Genomic DNA, 18,249 nt, shown 5'->3' on the forward strand with positions numbered 1-18,249 from the left:
TCATCCTACCTTTATCTCTGACGTTACCATATACTATTAGAAAGTACAATATAAGCATACCATTTTCAAAATCTCACAAGACTAGAACGATACATTATCTTTTCTTTTTTGTATTTTCCTGTATAATAGCAATACTCTCTAGAGCTTTTCTGTTATGTTTTTATGAATATATTGTTTGCTTTTAAGCTGAATTATTCACTGTATTTGGTTTGTTGTGGATTAGTATAAAAGCAGCAGAATTTAACTTCTTTACATAAGCAAAGCTCGCTTCAGAAAGCATCCTACTCACATCTGTGTTTATCCAGCCTCCTCCACTTTATAACTAAAAGTGCTGTATAGACAGATAGTACTAAATTAATCTTGAAGTAGAGGCCAATGTATATTCCACTAAGGTATGTGCATGCTAAGGTCACTGGAGCTAGAGGCTTATGCCTAGCAGTATTTGTGGGGATGAGTTATTAGTGCCCCATAGCTGTTGCCCCTCCCTTGGCTATGTTAGGTGACAGCACCCTGACTCCTCTCAGTTCCTTCTTACTGACTGTGGCTGGAGTAGGAACTCAGTAGGAGTTTCTTCCTGGGCTGTGAATGGTCCCAAAAGGGAAATGTTCTCTGGTCACCTTTCCAACATGGGACATCCCTTCAATCAATCTCTTTGTGACAAGAGAAAACAGGAAGTGTTGACTGTTCTGCCCTGGAGGAGTCTCAATTTGGACTCCTTCTCTGAGGCCTTCTGCTGCTGGTGGTGGTCAATTCTTCTGTACATCTTTCCATCTATTCTAATCATTCTTCAAGTGAATTGAGACAAGATCATCCTGGTTGCTGTAAGATAGGGCTGGTTCTCAGATCCATTTGCTCTGTCAGTTCAGCTTCTCATATCACTTCCTCTCCATCCCAATATGCTCACACAGAAAAATGTCTGCAACCTCCATCTTGTGATCAGTTTTCTGCACCTTCCAGCATGGAAGTGTTAGGAGGCTGTCTGACAAGTCCTCCTCTACAGTGGGAAGTCTTCCAAAAGGATGACCTATGTAGAGAAAAAAGAGGTTTTTGGTATGGTCTTTGGCTCATGATACCCAACCAACAGGGACTTCCATCCAGGACATCTTGATTAACCTTTTATACCATCAGAACTTGTGCCTTTTACACAGTTTGCTGAGAGTGCTCTTGACATCGTCAATATCAGTGTTCCATAATGTCCTTACCTCCATTCAACGAAATTCTGGTTTTTTTTCTAATGCCATGGTGATGAGACTTTGAAAGGGGATTCTCTGGTTACATCCTACAAGTTTTCTCTTGTGGGACCTAAACATGGCTCTGATTGGAAAGCCCATTGCATCCTGGCCACTGCCATCTGCTCCTGCCCATGACTCAGAAAACTGCATTCGGGATAGCCATCATTTTGTAAGAAGAGTTGCAGACCCTAATGGCTGAACCACCTTACATTCAGTTTTCTGATTATAAGACCTTTTGTCCAAGCTGGTCTCTCAATTTCATCTGAACCAGGCAGTGTATTTTCCTCTTTTTCTCTAAGGCTCACTTGTCTCCAGAAGAAAAACACCTTCATTTTAAAAAATGGAACATGTTAATTTGTGTCCTAAAAACAATATTAATTTGTCAGTTTCTGTTTAATATGTAGCGAACCATTTTGAATGATAAAATTGTTACTGACGGGACAGTACATACAGAATTTCAAATATGAACAGCACTGAATAGTGAAGATACTTGGGTTATCAAAGTATTTAAGTTAGATGTTAAAGGCATTGGGATGTGTTGTAAAGGAAAAGATGTTTCAAGGTATTAATTATGAATGACAGAATTTTACTAGTAAATTTGTTTTCTCCTTCGAGTAGTGTCCCTGTGAGTGCTCCACTCAGGAGTTGGTGCCCCATCCCATGAGAGATGTAGGACAATAAATCAGAAAAGCAGACCTTGACCTCAGAGATTCTTATATGGATTCTTATATGGACCTCAGGATTCTTATATCCTTAGTGTTTGAAGTATTTTCTGTAACAGCTTTTAACTAGGGCTGTCAAGTGATGTGTGTTGACACCTGTGATTAATACAGGGCAGGATTAACATGTTATTTTTGTTAACACATTAATCGCAGGCGTTAAACTGCGCTGCCCCTTTGAAGCGCTGCTCTGGTGCTTCAAAGGGGTAGCGCATTAGGAGCCTGGGATCAACTAGAGTCCCCAGCTGACCCCGGGGCTCTGTGCAGAGCTGTCCCTTTGAAGTGCTGGAGCAGCACTTCAAAGGAGCAGCACTGCATGGAGCCCGGGGTCAATGGGAACTCCAGCTGACACCGGAATCCTGAGGTGCTGCCTCTTTGAAATGCTACCTCTGAGTTTCAAAGGGGCAGCTGCACTGAGCCTGGGGTCAACTGAGAACTCCAACTGATATCGGGCTTCTACTGCACTGCCCCTTTGAAATGCCACCAAAATAGTTTCACAGTCCGACTTTTAATTGTGGAATTTTGACTAAATCTAAATGCTGATGGTGATAATTATATTTACTTGGAGCTACAAATGTTTTAATCAGATGCTTCTTCTTCGAGTGGTCCCCATGAGTGCTCCACTGTTGGTGTCGGGCTCGTCCCAGTGCCGCAGGTCGGAGATTTTCCCTAGCCGTAGTTGGCCGGACTGCGCATCTGTGGCCAGTGCCACGCGCTGTTCACGCCCTTTTCGTCTTGCGTGGTCTGGCTCCCTCCAGTTCCTCTCAAATGTCCTCGGTTGCAGGCAGATTGCAACATATCTGCTGGTTAACAATTAATTAGTTATAGTCCTTAGTGAGTTAATGTTAATTGTTTAAAAAAATTCTCTCAGTTATATAGTTAGATCTCTGTTCTTTAGTTTACAGAGGTAGATACTTAATCCTCAAAATCCCTGGTTCCCTGTGCTTTAAGAAACGCCATGCCCGCATCCAGTGGTCATGCCGCATGCATCCGCTGCCTCAGCGAAACGTATGTCCAGCAAAAGTGCATTCACTGCACGAAACTAATGGCCAGAGCTCAAAGAGACAGGGAGATGCGCCTAAAGATTATTTCCCTTGATAAGGCACTTCAATGACTCCCTCTCTGCGACCATCTTCCAAACCAATTCGGTCACATAAGCGGGCCGCTTCTACCCCCGGCTTTTACAGCCACCAAGAAAGTCAGGGCATCCCCTGCAAGATCTCTCCTGGCTGTATCTGAAAGCTGAACCAGCAAGGGAGATAAGCCCAGTACCGCCGTTGTTCTCCACAAGCCGGCAAAAAAGTCGGCCCCCAGCACCGAGGTCCCCGGCACCATCACTATCACCGGTGCAGAGGGGTGTCGACTAAGGCTCTCCGACACCGCAATCTCCGGCATCATCATTAACATCACCACCTCCGGCGCCTGGACATTCTCCAAAACCTCGTGCTTCGGTGCCACCCGCTATGAGCTGTGGGACACCACGAACAGAGAATCCATGGTCTTCTGATCCTGCCTCGGCACTGAATACCTCGATGCTACCTACGGTGCAGCACGCCTCAGTGCCCTCAATAATGATGCGCACCATGACGCCTTACACAGGGCCACGCACCTCGGCATCTGCCAGAGCACCACGCACTTCTGTGCCCTCCTTGGCATCGCATACTTCAGAGCTGCCATTGATGTCACACACCTCAGCACCACCCACGGTGCCACGCATCTCAGCACTGTCCACAGTGTGGTCTTCCCGACCACATGGTCTGACCTCAGCTGTTTCGCAGGTGCCGCCGGCACCACGTGCAACCTCAGTGCCCACAAATGCAGCCCAGAAATCCATGACACGGCATATATCGGTTTTGCCTTCACCTACCTTCTACCCGGCACCGTCCCCTTCACCACCAAGTCACCTATCGCTGGTCAGTCAATGATACTATAGTCCTCCAAGATGCACAACCTCTCTGGCCATTGAATCAAGGGGACACCCCTCAGGGCACTGGGAAAGGTGATCCCGATCCCCTTCAAAGAGATTTTACTATGGACCTTATTCACCGAATAGGTCCCTATGCTCACCTTGTCATCATCGCCATGGTAACAGGTTGTCTTCCTGTCATTCCTCGTCTGTTAGATCCCAGCATGACTGCGGCTCTCACCACAGGCCTCATTACTACTCCATACACTCTCACACATCATATGCACATTCACGCTCATCTTGAAGTTGTTGCTCACCTCAGAGCGTAATTCCCTTCTCTGGATCCCAACCAACGGATCGGCCTCCAATGCCGTCTGAACCAACCCGGGATACACAGGCTCAAATCTCCGAACCTGAGGAGGGACAACTATCTGACCCAGAGGAGCCTGAGCCAGAGACATCGCCAACCGATCAATCGTCCTCATCTCCAGACGAAGCTGTGTTCCCAGGGGATATGTCGCCCCCGGATGACCTAAAACACTTCCAGGAGTTGTTCAAACACATGACAGAGTTGCAGCAAGTACAATTAGCAGAAGTACAAACCAAACAGTATCGGCTGCTTAAAAACCTACAATCGCAACAAAGCACAAAAATCGCGATACCTATCAATGAAGCTTTTATGGAGTCTGCGGAGATCTGGCAGACGCTGAACTTGGTCCCTCCAACAAACAAGCGAGCAGACAAAAGATATTTTGTCCCCTCCAAAGGATTAGAATTTCTGTTTAATCATCCACAGCCAAATTTTCTGGTGGTCAGTGTTACTCAGCATAGGTCTAAGATGCCCCTATATAGAAATATAGCAGGTGACAAGGACACAAAGAAACTTGACATTTTCAGGAGGAAAGTGTACTCGTCTGCTACACTGCTCTTGCGCATAGCGAACTACTCCGCTTTGCTATCAAATCATAGTTTTGATAACTGTTCAAAGCTAACAGACTTACTCCAGCACCTCCCTGACTCCAAAAAGCCCATACTTACAGCAATTTTCCAAGAGGGCTACAATGCAGTGAGAGACGGACTGCAGATTGCAATGGACGTGGCTGATCCAGCAACTCGAGCTACAGCAACTGCAGTCGCCATGCGACGGTCGTCATGGCTTACCGCAGTGGCTGTTCCGAGGGAACTTCAGACCAAAGTAGAGGACCTTCCATTTGAGAAACGTAGACTCTTTGCTGAAAAGACGGACCAAGTCCTACATTCGGGTAAAGACTCCCGGACTATGCTACGTACTCTGGGCATGTATATCCCTCCTTACAGAAGGAAGAGATATTACCCTTACCAAAGATGGTATGATTTCCAGTACCATAGACAGCAATGACGTCCCTTTGACCAGCCAAGACAGAGACAACGGATGCAGTGTAAACACACCCAACCTTCTTGGATGACTACTCAACCGGGCCAGAAGCAGCAAATTTGACTCTTTGGTCGAGGTCTGCAAAACACCTGTCATTGTCATACCAACCATTCAGGACCATCCTCTATTCCATTACAGACTATAGCCCTTTTACTACCAATGGGCCGAAATAACAATAGATCAATGGGTCCTGGAGGTTGTAAGGTCCAGTCTCGCGATCCCATTCATTGCCATTCCTCCTCCCTCTCCACCAACCCTGTCCTGCTTCAGGGACCAATCTCACGAAGAACTCCTGACACAAGAAGTGCACCATTTACTGGAAATAGGAGCTGTAGAGATGGTACCATTACAGTTCAAAGGAACAGGGTTTTATTCCCACTACTTTTTGATGCAAAAGAGAATAGGAGGGTGGAGGCCCATTTTTGATCTTCAAAGACTGAATCGATACCTTTGAAAACAACACTTCAAAATGGTTACTCTCACGTCCATAATCCCAACACTCCACAATGCAGACTGGTTCGCAACCCTCGACTTACAGGATGCTTATTTCCACATTACTATTCATCCGGCTCACCGTCGATTCCTTTGCTTTGTAGTCGGCAACGCTCACTTCCAGTAACGGGTTCTACCGTTCAGCTTGGCTTCAGCCCCCAGAGTCTTTTCCAAGATGTTATCTGTAGTGACCACTCATTTACACCGCAAATACGTTATCTTCCCGTACCTAGATGATTGTCTGATAAAGGTGGGAGCTTGGCAGGAGGCATCTCGCATGGTCTCGATAGTCAGACACCCTTTCAACTCCCTGGGACTTGTTATCAATGAGCAGAAGTCCACAATGGAACCCACTCAAGTCATAAATTTCATAGGTGCCAGACTAGATTCCATCACTGCAAGGGCATACTTACCAGTCGGCCGGTTCCAAGCTATACAAGACCTGATCACCGTCCTACAATAAGCCCCCTTTGTCCCGGTCCACACTTGTTTATGGCTCATGGGCCATATGACTGCGACCCCATTTGTGGTCATGCACTCCCCTCTTCACTTCCGATGCCTGCAGCATTGGATAGCGTCAGTCTATATTCCGGCAAAGCACGACATCCACAGATTGGTAACTCCTCCACCTCAGGTCCGTCTCTCCCTGCTGTGGTGGACCAAGCCACAGAACCTGATGGCAGGTATTCCGTTTTGCCGCCCTCAACCTGCCTTTCAGATAACTACGGATGCATCCCTCCTAGGATGGGGGGCTCATACGAATGGCGTGACAACCCAGGGCACATGGATGGCTACAGAGAGAGCACAGAATATAAACTTGCTAGAGCTCAGAGCTGTGCGCCTGGCTTGCAAAGACTTCATATCAGGTGCAACTGTCAGAATACTTACAGACAACATAGCTACGATCCTTTATATAAACAGGCAAGGGGGAGTGAGATCACGATTCCTTTGTGCTGAGGCAATACAATTGTGGAGTTGGTGCATAGCAAATAATATCAACCTACTCACATCATACTTACCAGGTATTAACAATACCATAGCGGATGATCTCAGCAGAAGATCCCCCTACGGCCACGAGTGGGAACTATGGTCAGATGTTCTTCACCAAATCTTCCATCAGTGGGAGACTCCCCAAGTAGATTTGTTCACCGCAAAAGACAATGCCAAGTGTTGTCTCTTTTGCTTCAGAGCAGGGATGGGGATGAAGTCAATGGGCGATGCATTCTTAATCAGTTGGAAGGGCCAGTTGATGTACGTGCTTCCTCCAATGCCACTCATACCTCGAGTGTTGGAGAAGATCAAGGCAGACTGCATGCAAGTGATCCTCGTTGCACCAGCATGGGCGAGGCAGCCTTGGTTTCCCTTCCTCCATCTAATGTCGGTGAAGCCCCCACTTCCTCTTCCCCTCTCCCAGACCTTTACCAGAACGGCATTCGCTTACTTCATCCAAAACCAGACACATTACACCTGACGGGTTGGTTTTTGACTGGTTCACTGAATTCAAACACCTTTGTTTGCAACAAGTCAGATGCATATTGATGCATAGCAGGGGACAATCCACGCACATGACCTACCTGGCGAAGTGGCATCGCTTTTTTCTATGGTGTTCCCAGCGTGACATCGATTCCAAAAAGTCACGACTACGTCACATACTAGACTATTACATCTACAACAGTCTGGTCTTTTGCTGTCCTCCCTGAAAGTACATTTATCTGCCATTAGTGCCTTCCACCACTCTGTGGATGGTACTCTGGTATTCGCTAACTCTATCATGAAAAGATTCTTCAAGGGTCTAACAAATCTTAACCCTCCTCGAAGACCACCTCCCCCTTTTTGAATCCTCAACCTGGTATTGGACACTCTCATGCACCATCCATTTGAACCTCTCGCCATTTGAACCTTCTCGACAATGAAGGTCCTCTTTCTCCTAGAAATCACGTCAGCAATGAGAGGCACTTATGGCGCTTATGGACAACCCACCATTTACCTCCTCAACAAATCCTTTCTTATAGCCTTATAGACACTTTTACCCAAAAGAACTCTTATGTGGTCACACAACATCTCTGCGCCTCTTGCACTGTTGCCTTGTTTCACTGATCTTAGCTTTAAACACAAGAAGTTTTTAATAAAAAAACCCAAACAAACCTGCATTGTGTATTAAAATCACCTTATGGCGCTTATGGACAACCCACCATTTACAACTTTTACCCAAAACTCAGTTGTATTAAGACTATACCCTGCTTTTCTTCCTAAAATGTGTTCAAAATCCCAAATTAATGAGACTATTGTTTTGTCCTCCTTCTACCCGAAGCCCCGCTCGTCCTCTCGGGAAGCCCTGCTACATACTCTTGATGTACGTCAAGCTTTATCCTTCTATATCCACAGGACCTGGGAATGGTGTAAGATGGACCGCTTGATAGTATCATATTCAAGATGTTCCAAGGGCTGTTCCCTATCGAGCCAGCGTATTTCAAACCTAATAGTACAATGCATTAATACGTGCCACAATATCCAGAAAAGACCTTTTCAGTCTTGTCCTACGGCCCATTCTACAAGAGCCACTGCCACCTTAGTGGCGTTTGTCAAAGGGGTCCTGTTGATGGACATTTGTAGGGCTGCAATGTGGTCATCTGGCACTACATTTATACAGCATTATGCAATTGCACGACAGCTGGCAGGGGACTCAGCAATGGATTTAGCAGTTTTGGCCTATAACAGTAAATCTAGCTCCGTAGCGCGGACAGATACTGCTGTGTAGTCACCAACAGTGGAGCACCCACGGGGACCACTCGAAGAAGAAGAAGAAGAAGTTACTCACCTTCGTGCAGTAATGATGTTTCTTCGAAATGTGTCCCCGTGGTTGCTCCACATCCCGCCCATCTCCCCATTCTGGAGCCTTTTCTATTCTTGTTTCAGATTGATGATCTGTGAGAGGAACTGGCAGGAGCCAGACCATGCAAGACGAAAAGGGCATGAACGGCGTGTGGCACTGGCAACACATGCGCGGCCGGCTGACTACGGCTAGGGAAAATCTCTGACCTGCAGCACCAAGACGAGTCCAACACCAACAGTGGAGCATCCACGGGGACAACTCGAAGAAACATCATTACTGAACGAAGGTGAGTAACTTCTTTCTCAGCGAGAATAAGTGCATTAAAGGGAAATGAAATAATTTTGCAGTTGTATTTTTATCTGGCTGGCATCCCCATAAGAACAGGGAGGTTGTCAGCTATTTTACTATACATTTACTATACTCTGTAACTGAAAAAAAGTGAGGAAAAAAATACTGTTGAAAGTGTTAGTTTTGTGTAGCAAGTAATTGTGTACTCTCTGGGGGTATGTCTAGACTACACCTCTGAGTTGACAGAGAGATGTAGATTAGGCATGTCACAATTGCTAATGAAGCAGGGATTTAAATATTCTGTACTTCATTAGCATAAACATGGCTGCCGCTTTTTTCGAAACAGAGCTTTTTCGAAAAAAACCCCGCAGTCTAGACACATCTGTCGAAAATAAACCCTTTTTCAAAAGATCCTGTAAACCTCATTTTTTGAGGAATGCAGGATCTTTGGAAAAAGGGTTTATTTTTGACAGATCTGTGTATGCTTTGACAGATCCATGTTTATGCTAATGAAGAGCAGGGTATTTAAAACTCAGCTTTATTAGCAATTTTGACGTGCCTAATGTACATCTCTGTTGACAGAGGTGTAGTCTAGAGACACAGCCTGGTATATGTAAATAGGACCGCTTTATGTTGAGAACTGAATTGAAAGGATGTATGTACGTGTAAAATTAGAAATATATATAGTTTTATATGTGACTTATAAAAATATATTTTGAAACAGCAGGGCTTTAACCTTAAAGCAGGAAACAGAATTGGTGTTATCAGAGGTCACTGAGCTGATTAAGCGACTAGAAGCTGAATGTAAAGAAGCTGAAGAAGCTTTGAAGCTCGAAAAACAGCGAAAGAAAAAGCTTGCAATGAAAATCGATTGCATGTCAATTTGGAGGCTTCGACACTTCCCCATAGCTGTACAAAAAGGTACTGTGATTAAAATTAACAGTTTTCATTAAGTAGCTTCAAAGGGATAACCGAGTTAGTCTATAACTGGAAAAACAAAAGCTCATGATATCATCTACATGTTTTGTTAGTCTTTAAGGTACTGCTAGACTATTTGTTGTTTTTTAAAATTTTCCAGTTTTTGTTAAGTTGTAGTCTGTATTATCAAGGAGAAAATAATCAAGAACAGTTAAACGGGAAACATGTTAGCTCTGCTAGCACTGCAGTAACCTGTTGATTTACTTTTTTCTTAAACAATTATGTATACAAAAATTGAACATATAAAGGAAAAATTAAGCATTTATTTATGAGTGGTACATATAAAGTGCAAGCTGGTCGCCATTTTGGAAGAGAAAATTAGAAGACTGGAAGCCCAAGTGTCAACCCTACACTCCATCAGAGAGGATGAAGACTTCCTCGATAGAAGGCAGCATTTAATCCTACAAGCACGGCAGGCAGAAGAGCCACAGAGGGCAGTACAGGACCAGGATGAGAACTGGCAGCATATAACTTCTACAAGGGGAAAAAGGCCAGCATGGGAATCCCCCAATGCTATAGAGGTAAGTAATCGCTTTCAGGCTCTGTCCACAGGCTCTGCGAATGCTTTGGAAGGGACCCCACAAGGAAAAAACCGCAAGGGAACACCATCTACTGAAAGGCATGGGATGCGTAGTCCTAGGAATGGGGGTTCCACGACCACCACCCCCAAAACAAGATGACGGGTGGTGGTGGTCGGAGACTCCCTCCTAAGAGGGACTGAGCCATCCATCTGCCGTCCGGACCTGGAATCTCGAGAGGTGTGCTGCTTACCGGGGGCTCGAATTCAGGATGTGACTGAGAGGCTTACCAAACTGATCAAACCTTCAGATCACTACCCCTTCCTGCTTCTCCACGTGGGAACTAACGATACAGCCAAGAATGACCTTGAGCGGGTTACTGCAGCTTATGTAACGCTGGGAAGAAGGACCCAAGAATTCGGAGTGCAAGTGGTGTTCTCATCCATTCTCCCTGTTGAAGGGAAAGGACTGAGCAGGGATCGCCAAATTGAGGAAGTAAGTGCGTGGTTGCACAGGTGGTGTCACAGAGAGAGCTTTGGTTTCTTCGACCATGGGACTTTGTTCTGGGCACAAGGATTGTTAGGAAGAGATGGGATCCACCTAACCAAGGGTATGTCTACACTACCCCGCTAGTTCGAACTACCTAGTCACGAGGAGTAACGGTAGTTCGGAGTAGGAACCTAGTCCGAACTACCTAGTTCGAGCCCCGTGTAGCCGCGCTGCACGGGGTTCGAAGCAGCGGGGATTTAAAAATGGCGGCTCCCCGCTTATGCTAATGAAGCCTGGGAAATTCAAATCCCGGGCTTCATTAGCAAGTGCGGTATGCATACACTACCCTCCTAGTTCGAACTAGGAGGGTAGTGTAGACATACCCCAAGAGAGGAAGGAGCATCTTCGCGGGCAGGCTTGCAAACCTAGAGAGAAGGGCTTTAAACTAGGTTCGTTGCGGGATGGTGAACAAAACCTTGAGGGGAATGGGAAAGTCAGATACCAGGAAGGAATGCAGAGAGGAACGAGCAAGAAAGGAGGACCCATGTTTCGAATGGAGAAGATAGAGAGATCCACTGGTTATCTGAGGTGTTTGTACACTAATGCGAGAACACTGGGCAACAATCAGAAAGAACTGGAGGCCCTGGCCCAGTCCAAGAAATATGATTTAATTGGGATAACAGAGACTTGGTGGGATGACTCGCATGACTGGAGCGCTGTCATGGAATGGTATAGACTGTTCAGGAAGAACAGGCACGGGAGAAAAGGAGGAAGAGTTGCACTATACATAAGAAAGCACTATGATTGCTCTGAACTCCAGTATGTAGAGGGAGAAAAAAACCTGTTGAGAGTCTACGGGTTAAGTTTAGAGGTGCAAACAACAGCAGTGATGTTGTGGTTGGTGTCTACTACAGGCCACCAAATCAGATGGATGAGGTAGATGAGGCTTGCTTTGGAAAACTGAGAGAAGCTTCCAGATCGCAGGCCCTAGTTCTCATGGGGGACTTCAATCACCCTGACATCTGTTGGGAAACCAATATGGCAGTACACAGGCAATCCAGGAAGTTTTTGAAGAATGTTGGGGATAACTTCTTGGTACAAGTGCTGAAGGATCCGACCAGGGACCGTGCGTAGCTTGACCTTCTGCTCACAAACAGGGAGGAACTAATAGGGGAAGTAGAGGTGGGTGACAACCTGGGAAGCAGTGATCATGAGATGGTAGATTTCAGATTCCTGACCAAAGGAAGAAAAGAGAGTAGTAAAATACACACCTTGGACTTCAGAAAAGCAGATTTTGACTCCCTCAGAGTCCTGATGGGCAGAATCCCCTGGGATGCTAACACGAAGGGCAAAGGAGTCCAGGAGAGCTGGCAGTATTTTAAAGAAGCCTTATTGGAGGCACAGAAAGAAACCATTCTGATGCGTAGCAAGAAAGGCAAACTTGGTAGGAGACTGGATTGGCTTACAGAGGAAATCCTTGGTGAACTTAAGCACAAAAAGGAAGCTTACAAAAAGTGGAAACTTGGACAAATGACCAGGGAGGGGTTTAAATGTATAGCTCGAGAATTCCGGGGGATTATCAGGAAGGCGAAAGTGCAAATGGAATTGCGACTGGCTAAGGATGTGAAGAATAACAAGAAAGGTTTCTACAGGCATGTGAACAAGAAGAAGGTGATCAGAGAGGGTATGCGGCCCCTATTGGATGAAGGAGGTAACCTAGTGACAGATGATGTGGGGAAAGCTGAAGTACTCAATGCTTTCTTCGCCTCTGTATTCACGGACAAGGTGGGCTCGCGGACTAATGCGCTAAGTGACGCAAGATGGGATGAAGATAGACAGCCCTTGGTGGGTAAAAAACAGGTTAGGAACTATTTAGAAAAGCTAAATGTACACAAATCCATGGGTCCGGACTTAATGCATCCGAGGGTACTGAGGGAGCTGGCAAATGTCATTGAGGAGCCTTTGCCCATTATCTCTGAAAAGTTGTGGAGATCGGGAGAGATCCCGGATGATTGGAAAAAGGCAAATGTAGTGCCCATCTTCAAAAAAGGGAAGAAGGAAGATCCAGGGAACTATAGGCCAGTCATTCTTACCTTGGTTCCTGGAAAAATCATGGAAGGGATTCTTAAGGAATCCATTTTGAGGCACTTGGAGGAGAGGAAAGTGATTAAGAATAGTCCGCATGGATTCACAAAGGACAAGTTGTGCCTGACTAATCTGATTAGCTTCTATAATGAGGTAGCTGGCTCTGTGGACATGGGAAAGTCCAGCCAGCCCAGAACCCCCATCCCACATGCAGGAACCCGGTGTACCAGCAACTTCCCATACCCGCCTTTCCTCAGCACATGGGGGTGGTGAGGCTGCTCCCCTGAGGACATCTGGGCCTATGTTGGAAAAGGCCTACTGTCCAGGCCTCAGATGGCTTTCCTCCCACTACATCACCTTCATTTGACCTGAGAACTGTCAGTCTCAGCTCACAGATGAGGATAAGGCTTCAGGGACAGTGTCTCCAGGGATGACTAACCATCTCTCTTTTCTCCACAGCTGGACAAGCTTTGAGAGGGGAGTGGGTGACACCACCTGGGGCAGCCACCTGACATCGGGGACCCACAGGCATTAGAAAATGTAGGAGGAACTCCTGTGAGAGCACATATCTGTGCTCCAGGTCCTGCATGAGATGCTGGAACAGAGGCTCTGGAAAGACATGCAATTGCAGAGAGAGACCTGGAGAGAGTTGCTGAAGCAGGGCCTACCATGTGGGTGGCAGTCCAGTCTCTCCTCCCCAGCACAGAGCCAGCTCCTGCTCCTGCTGTTGCTCTAGCCCCAGTTCCTGGTCCTCCCCCACCTCCTATGCCAGACCTGCCCCAGCTTGTGTGCCAGCCCCTACCCCAGCTCCAATGCCTGACCCTGTTCCATCCCCACCTCCTGCTTTTCCCCCCTAGCCTCCCCCACTTTGTGATCGTTGAGGTGCCTGTACACGAGGCAGTGGTACCAATCGAGCCAGATACCAATCCTACTCCCAGCCCTGAGCCTCTTCTTCCCTCTCCCCCCTTCTTCCCTCTCAAAGGTTTTCATCTCCCTCCTCCCCACTCTCCTCTCCCAGGTTCTTTCCCTAGTTCTTCCCCAGTTATTTTGACCCCAAATAAAAACCACACACTGTTTGTTTCCAAAAAACCAATGTTTTATTGTCTCCGCAGGAGAGGGTGGAGGGGAGAAGGGAGAGAGAGGAAAGGCAAAGAGAGAAAATGCACAGGCCACTTGTGGGGAGGCCTAGGGGAGAGTATCATTGGGGTCCTTGTGAGAAACTCTCCCTCAGGGCCTACTGGATGCACATACACCCTTGATGGGCTCTCCAGATGGCAGCTGTGTGCAGCTGTTCAAATGCCCTGCTGACCCAGCCAGCCTCTGCCCCCCACTCAAGGAGAAATGTTTCCCCCCCATCATCTCTCACATATTGTGGAGCACACACCATGTCGCCACCACTTGTGGGATGTTCTGCTCCCCAAAGTCCATCTGGGTGACGAGGTATCTGAACCTTGCTTTGAGATGCCCGAAGGTGCCCTCCACCACTGTGCAGGCCATGCCAAGCCTTGCATTGAACTGTTCCTTTGAGTGGTCAAGGTGGCCTGTGTAGGGCTTCATGAACCAGGGCAACAGAATGTAGGCTGCGTCCCCCATGACACAAAGTTGCATGTCCATATCCCCGACCCTGATGGTGCAGTTGAGAAGAAAGTGCTGGCTTCCAGCTACTGGAAGACGCTGGAGTTTTGGATCATGCAGGCATCATGCACCTTCCACAACCAGCCAATGAAGATGTCGGTGAACTGCCTGTGGTGGTCGATGAGTGCTTTTAGGACCATGGAGAAGTACCTCTTGCAGTTGATAGACAGATGCCCAGTGGTCAGATCCCGGATGGGGATGTGGGTGCTGTCAATAGCCCCCCTCCAACAGTTGGAGAAGCCTATGTTGGCAAAGCCAGCTATGATGGGTTCCATGTTGCCGACGTTGATGACTGTGCAGCAGGACGGTATTTATGGCCTGCACCATCTGGAGTCAAACAAACAGAAAATCACAGGGGTGCCAGAGTCCATGGGAGGTCCCTGAGCTCGCCTCCTACCCACACGTACACAAGGCAACCCCCTACATAGCCCATCCCCCAGCAGGGCTATGTGAGGGCCAGACTGAAAAACCGCCTAGGGAAGGTGGCTTCTCCCCACTCCCAAAACCCCCTTTTCCTGGGGTACCCCATTCCAGCAATTCACCCTCCTCCTGGGACTTAATCTGAAGGCACCAAACCTGCATGAGGAGGGCCCTAACAATTGTCTTTCCCCCACTGAACTGGTTGCCGATGGATTGGTAGCTGTCCAGCGTGGCAAGCTTCCACACAGTGATGGCAACCCACTTCTCCAGGGGGATGGCAGATCATATGTGTGTTCTGTCATGAGGGCAGGGGCAAGCCAGGCACACAGCTCTATGATGCAGATTGCTTATTTCGAAATAACTGTGCAGTGTAGATGTACCCATAGTGGTTTTGGAAACAGGAGACTCTGTGTTCAGGTCTTATTCACTTCCTAAGAAAGGCAATATGTCATGCAAGCAAAACAAAATGATACTTTTACAAAAATATTTTGAGGAAAGAGGAGGTATTTGGTAAAAAGTCATCAGGCTCATGATTCATTCACATTTTCATTTCAGTGATCTGAAACTCCTGTAACTCTTCTGCCAGGTAGTGCTGGCAGCAGCCAGGACTGGGTTCAATATCTAGGAGTTCCTTTTCAGCCATCTCACACAAAACTGGCCACAGAGTAACCTGGGAAATCCACACATACCCCTGGGTGCCTCTGAGAGGCAATGCTTCCTCACTTGCAAGCACAGAGTTGGAGCATAGAAAAGAAACTTTTAATGAAAGGGGAGAGAAGTAACATGACATTAGCTTGGGAAAACACCACAAACAGCGTTCATAACCAAACCACGAGTAAACGTCCCAACTCAAATGGATTGAGCAATGCCTCTCAGGCCTACAAGTGTCCCAAACTTTCTCTGTACCCCACTCACAGTTGCTGCCCTTGGTCATGGCCAATAAGAGCTCAGAAGTGATTTTGAGAGCTCACCTCCCATCCTTGGGGGGTGGGGAGAGGAGGCATCTCATTCACTCTGCTGGCCACTTGCCACTGCTCCTACCAGCCGTCCACCGGCCGCTTCTGCCAGCCACCCTGCTGACTGCCCACCACTGTTCCTACTGGCTGCCCACCAGCTACTCCTGCTGGCTGCCTGCTCCAACCAGCCACCCCGCTGGCCACCTGCCGCTATTCCTAACAGCCACCTGCTGGCTGCTTTCTCCTGCCAGCTGCTGCTTCCACGATGGCTGTGAGCCAAACCTAGTGATTTCAGCTCTTTGTCAGTTTCCTCAATGATTTCAGCTCTTTGGGCCACCACTTAGGCTGGCCAAAAGATTCCAGCCCCCACTGGAATAATATTTCAAAATAACAAAGAGTCTGTTTTAGATCTATCCTTAGAACAGAGGTGTGAGGGGGAGAAAGAGAGACAAGTTGAACCAGCCTTACAGTTGACACATGGAAAGCATGTAGCCTGCTGGTCCAAGATCCTTCTTCCCAATCCAATCCACTTGAATCAGGAAGGGGAAGGCTTGTCCATTTGAGACTGTTCACTATGACAGTGTCTCTCCTGCAAGCACTGGTGGTCATATTTTACAAATCCTAAATTTAGGGTTAACATGGTTTGTGACCCCACAACAGTGAAATTAGTTACAATAGCCAACATTCCATTCCAACAATTGACCATCCATCAGGCCTATAGCACTGGCTGAGCTGGATTTACATAACCACATCCTGGATTCCTTTCCCATTACATGAACTGTATTTGCATATCGACAGTTGACTATCTTATGGGGTAAACAACTGAATGAGCATAACCATACCTAGGACTGCTCTCCCCTTTCAGCTGGCTGTATTAGAAGCAGTGGTTCAAACCCTGCTTACACTACTGCAGGGAGATATTTGTGCTATGACTTTATTAAGGAAGAAATGAAAGAATAGGAATACTGAAAAGTATGGATTTTAAGTATTCAACACAATGATTCAGGGTTATAGCTATTAAAAGGGTTACTTTCTCAGACAACAGTTGCAGGATACTTTAAATCATATTAGTGTACTACATATATGTATATTAATTTCAATATATTCTTCTGTACTTTAATTAGGAATAAGAAATGTTTGGAACACGGACTATAACACATTTTTAGTTTTGGTAATAGAAGTAGTGATAACATTTTTAAAAAAATCAGCATGGGATTCTAATATGAGAGAACTCTGAAAACTCCGTCCCCTTGAGTTACATCATCAAAGTCAGCTGACAAGATTCTTTCCTTGTATTAACTTATATTGTCATTGTCATTATTATGTTTGTTTATTTATTCAGATGCAAAAACTAAAGCAGAGTTAATAGGGAGAGTACATACTAATAATTTCAGAGTAAAAAACATTACAGGGATGTTGTAATTATCTCAAGTGTTACAAACCCAAGAATTTCATAGTTAAAATGTAGCAAGGTCCCTCTGAACCTGGCATCAGGCCCTGCATCTTCCTATGTTTCCCTTTTTGTTTCTGTCATTTGCTGGTTCCCAAACACTTCAGAACTGGCAGGTCACTGCAGTTGACCTAACTCTCTGGATAAGTCTCAAAAGTCCACCCCTTTCATGGTGTGATGGACCGGGCCGAGTCTGGGCATAGCTGAAGGCATCCACTCAGGGCAAATTGCTCAAATACAGGGCTCTCTATAGCCCCCAGACTGGAGACCTTCTCATATAGGCCACAAAGCAGTCCCACAGAGTGCTTCAGCTGCCTGCCTGGCCAGCCAGAAGCCTCATGAGCAAAACCCCTCTGACACCTCGGCAATATCCGTGCCCCAGATGGCCTCGGGCCTCATACAGAGGTGAGGGGTTTTAGAACCCAATCTCACCTTCTGTGAACAAGTTCTGTCTGGTTCCAAGAAACCAGCCACAGATCCCAGGTCAATTTACCCTCTGGATCTTACCCACAAGATCACGCTGAGCCAATCCTTTAGCATCTAACGTCTAAAGATTTATTACTACCAGAAAGAAAAGCGCGAGAGTAAGTTTGTTAAAGTATCACACATTACATGTATTGAATCTCCTAGTTCTCGATGCAGGCTTGCAGCAGAGATGTTATAACTGCTGGCTTAAAAGTCTTTGGTGTACATCCTACGTCAGGATGTGTCCACAGTTCTTTCCGGTTCCTCGATCCCTGCACTCTTGCCTCTGGGATGAAGAGCTGAGCTGAGCACCAAAATGGAGGATGCCACATGGCCCCATATACCTCCTCCTTCATCTCTTCTTGGCTG

At 46.6% G+C, this 18,249-nt stretch overlaps 1 protein-coding gene across 1 annotated transcript in view; it reads left to right on the top strand.

The window, feature by feature from the left end:
• CCDC178 (coiled-coil domain containing 178) overlaps positions 1 to 18,249 on the top strand; it is a 367,301-nt gene that overhangs the window by 37,001 nt on the left and 312,051 nt on the right. Inside the window, exon 4 of the mRNA XM_075920758.1 lies at positions 9,609 to 9,805. Within this exon, the coding sequence (XP_075776873.1) occupies positions 9,609 to 9,805 (197 nt within the window). The remainder of the gene's footprint in view (positions 1 to 9,608; positions 9,806 to 18,249) is intronic.

The sequence above is a fragment of the Pelodiscus sinensis genome, chromosome 2 (genome assembly GCF_049634645.1).
Source record: "Pelodiscus sinensis isolate JC-2024 chromosome 2, ASM4963464v1, whole genome shotgun sequence".
In the NCBI taxonomy this organism is placed as follows: Eukaryota; Metazoa; Chordata; order Testudines; family Trionychidae; genus Pelodiscus; species Pelodiscus sinensis.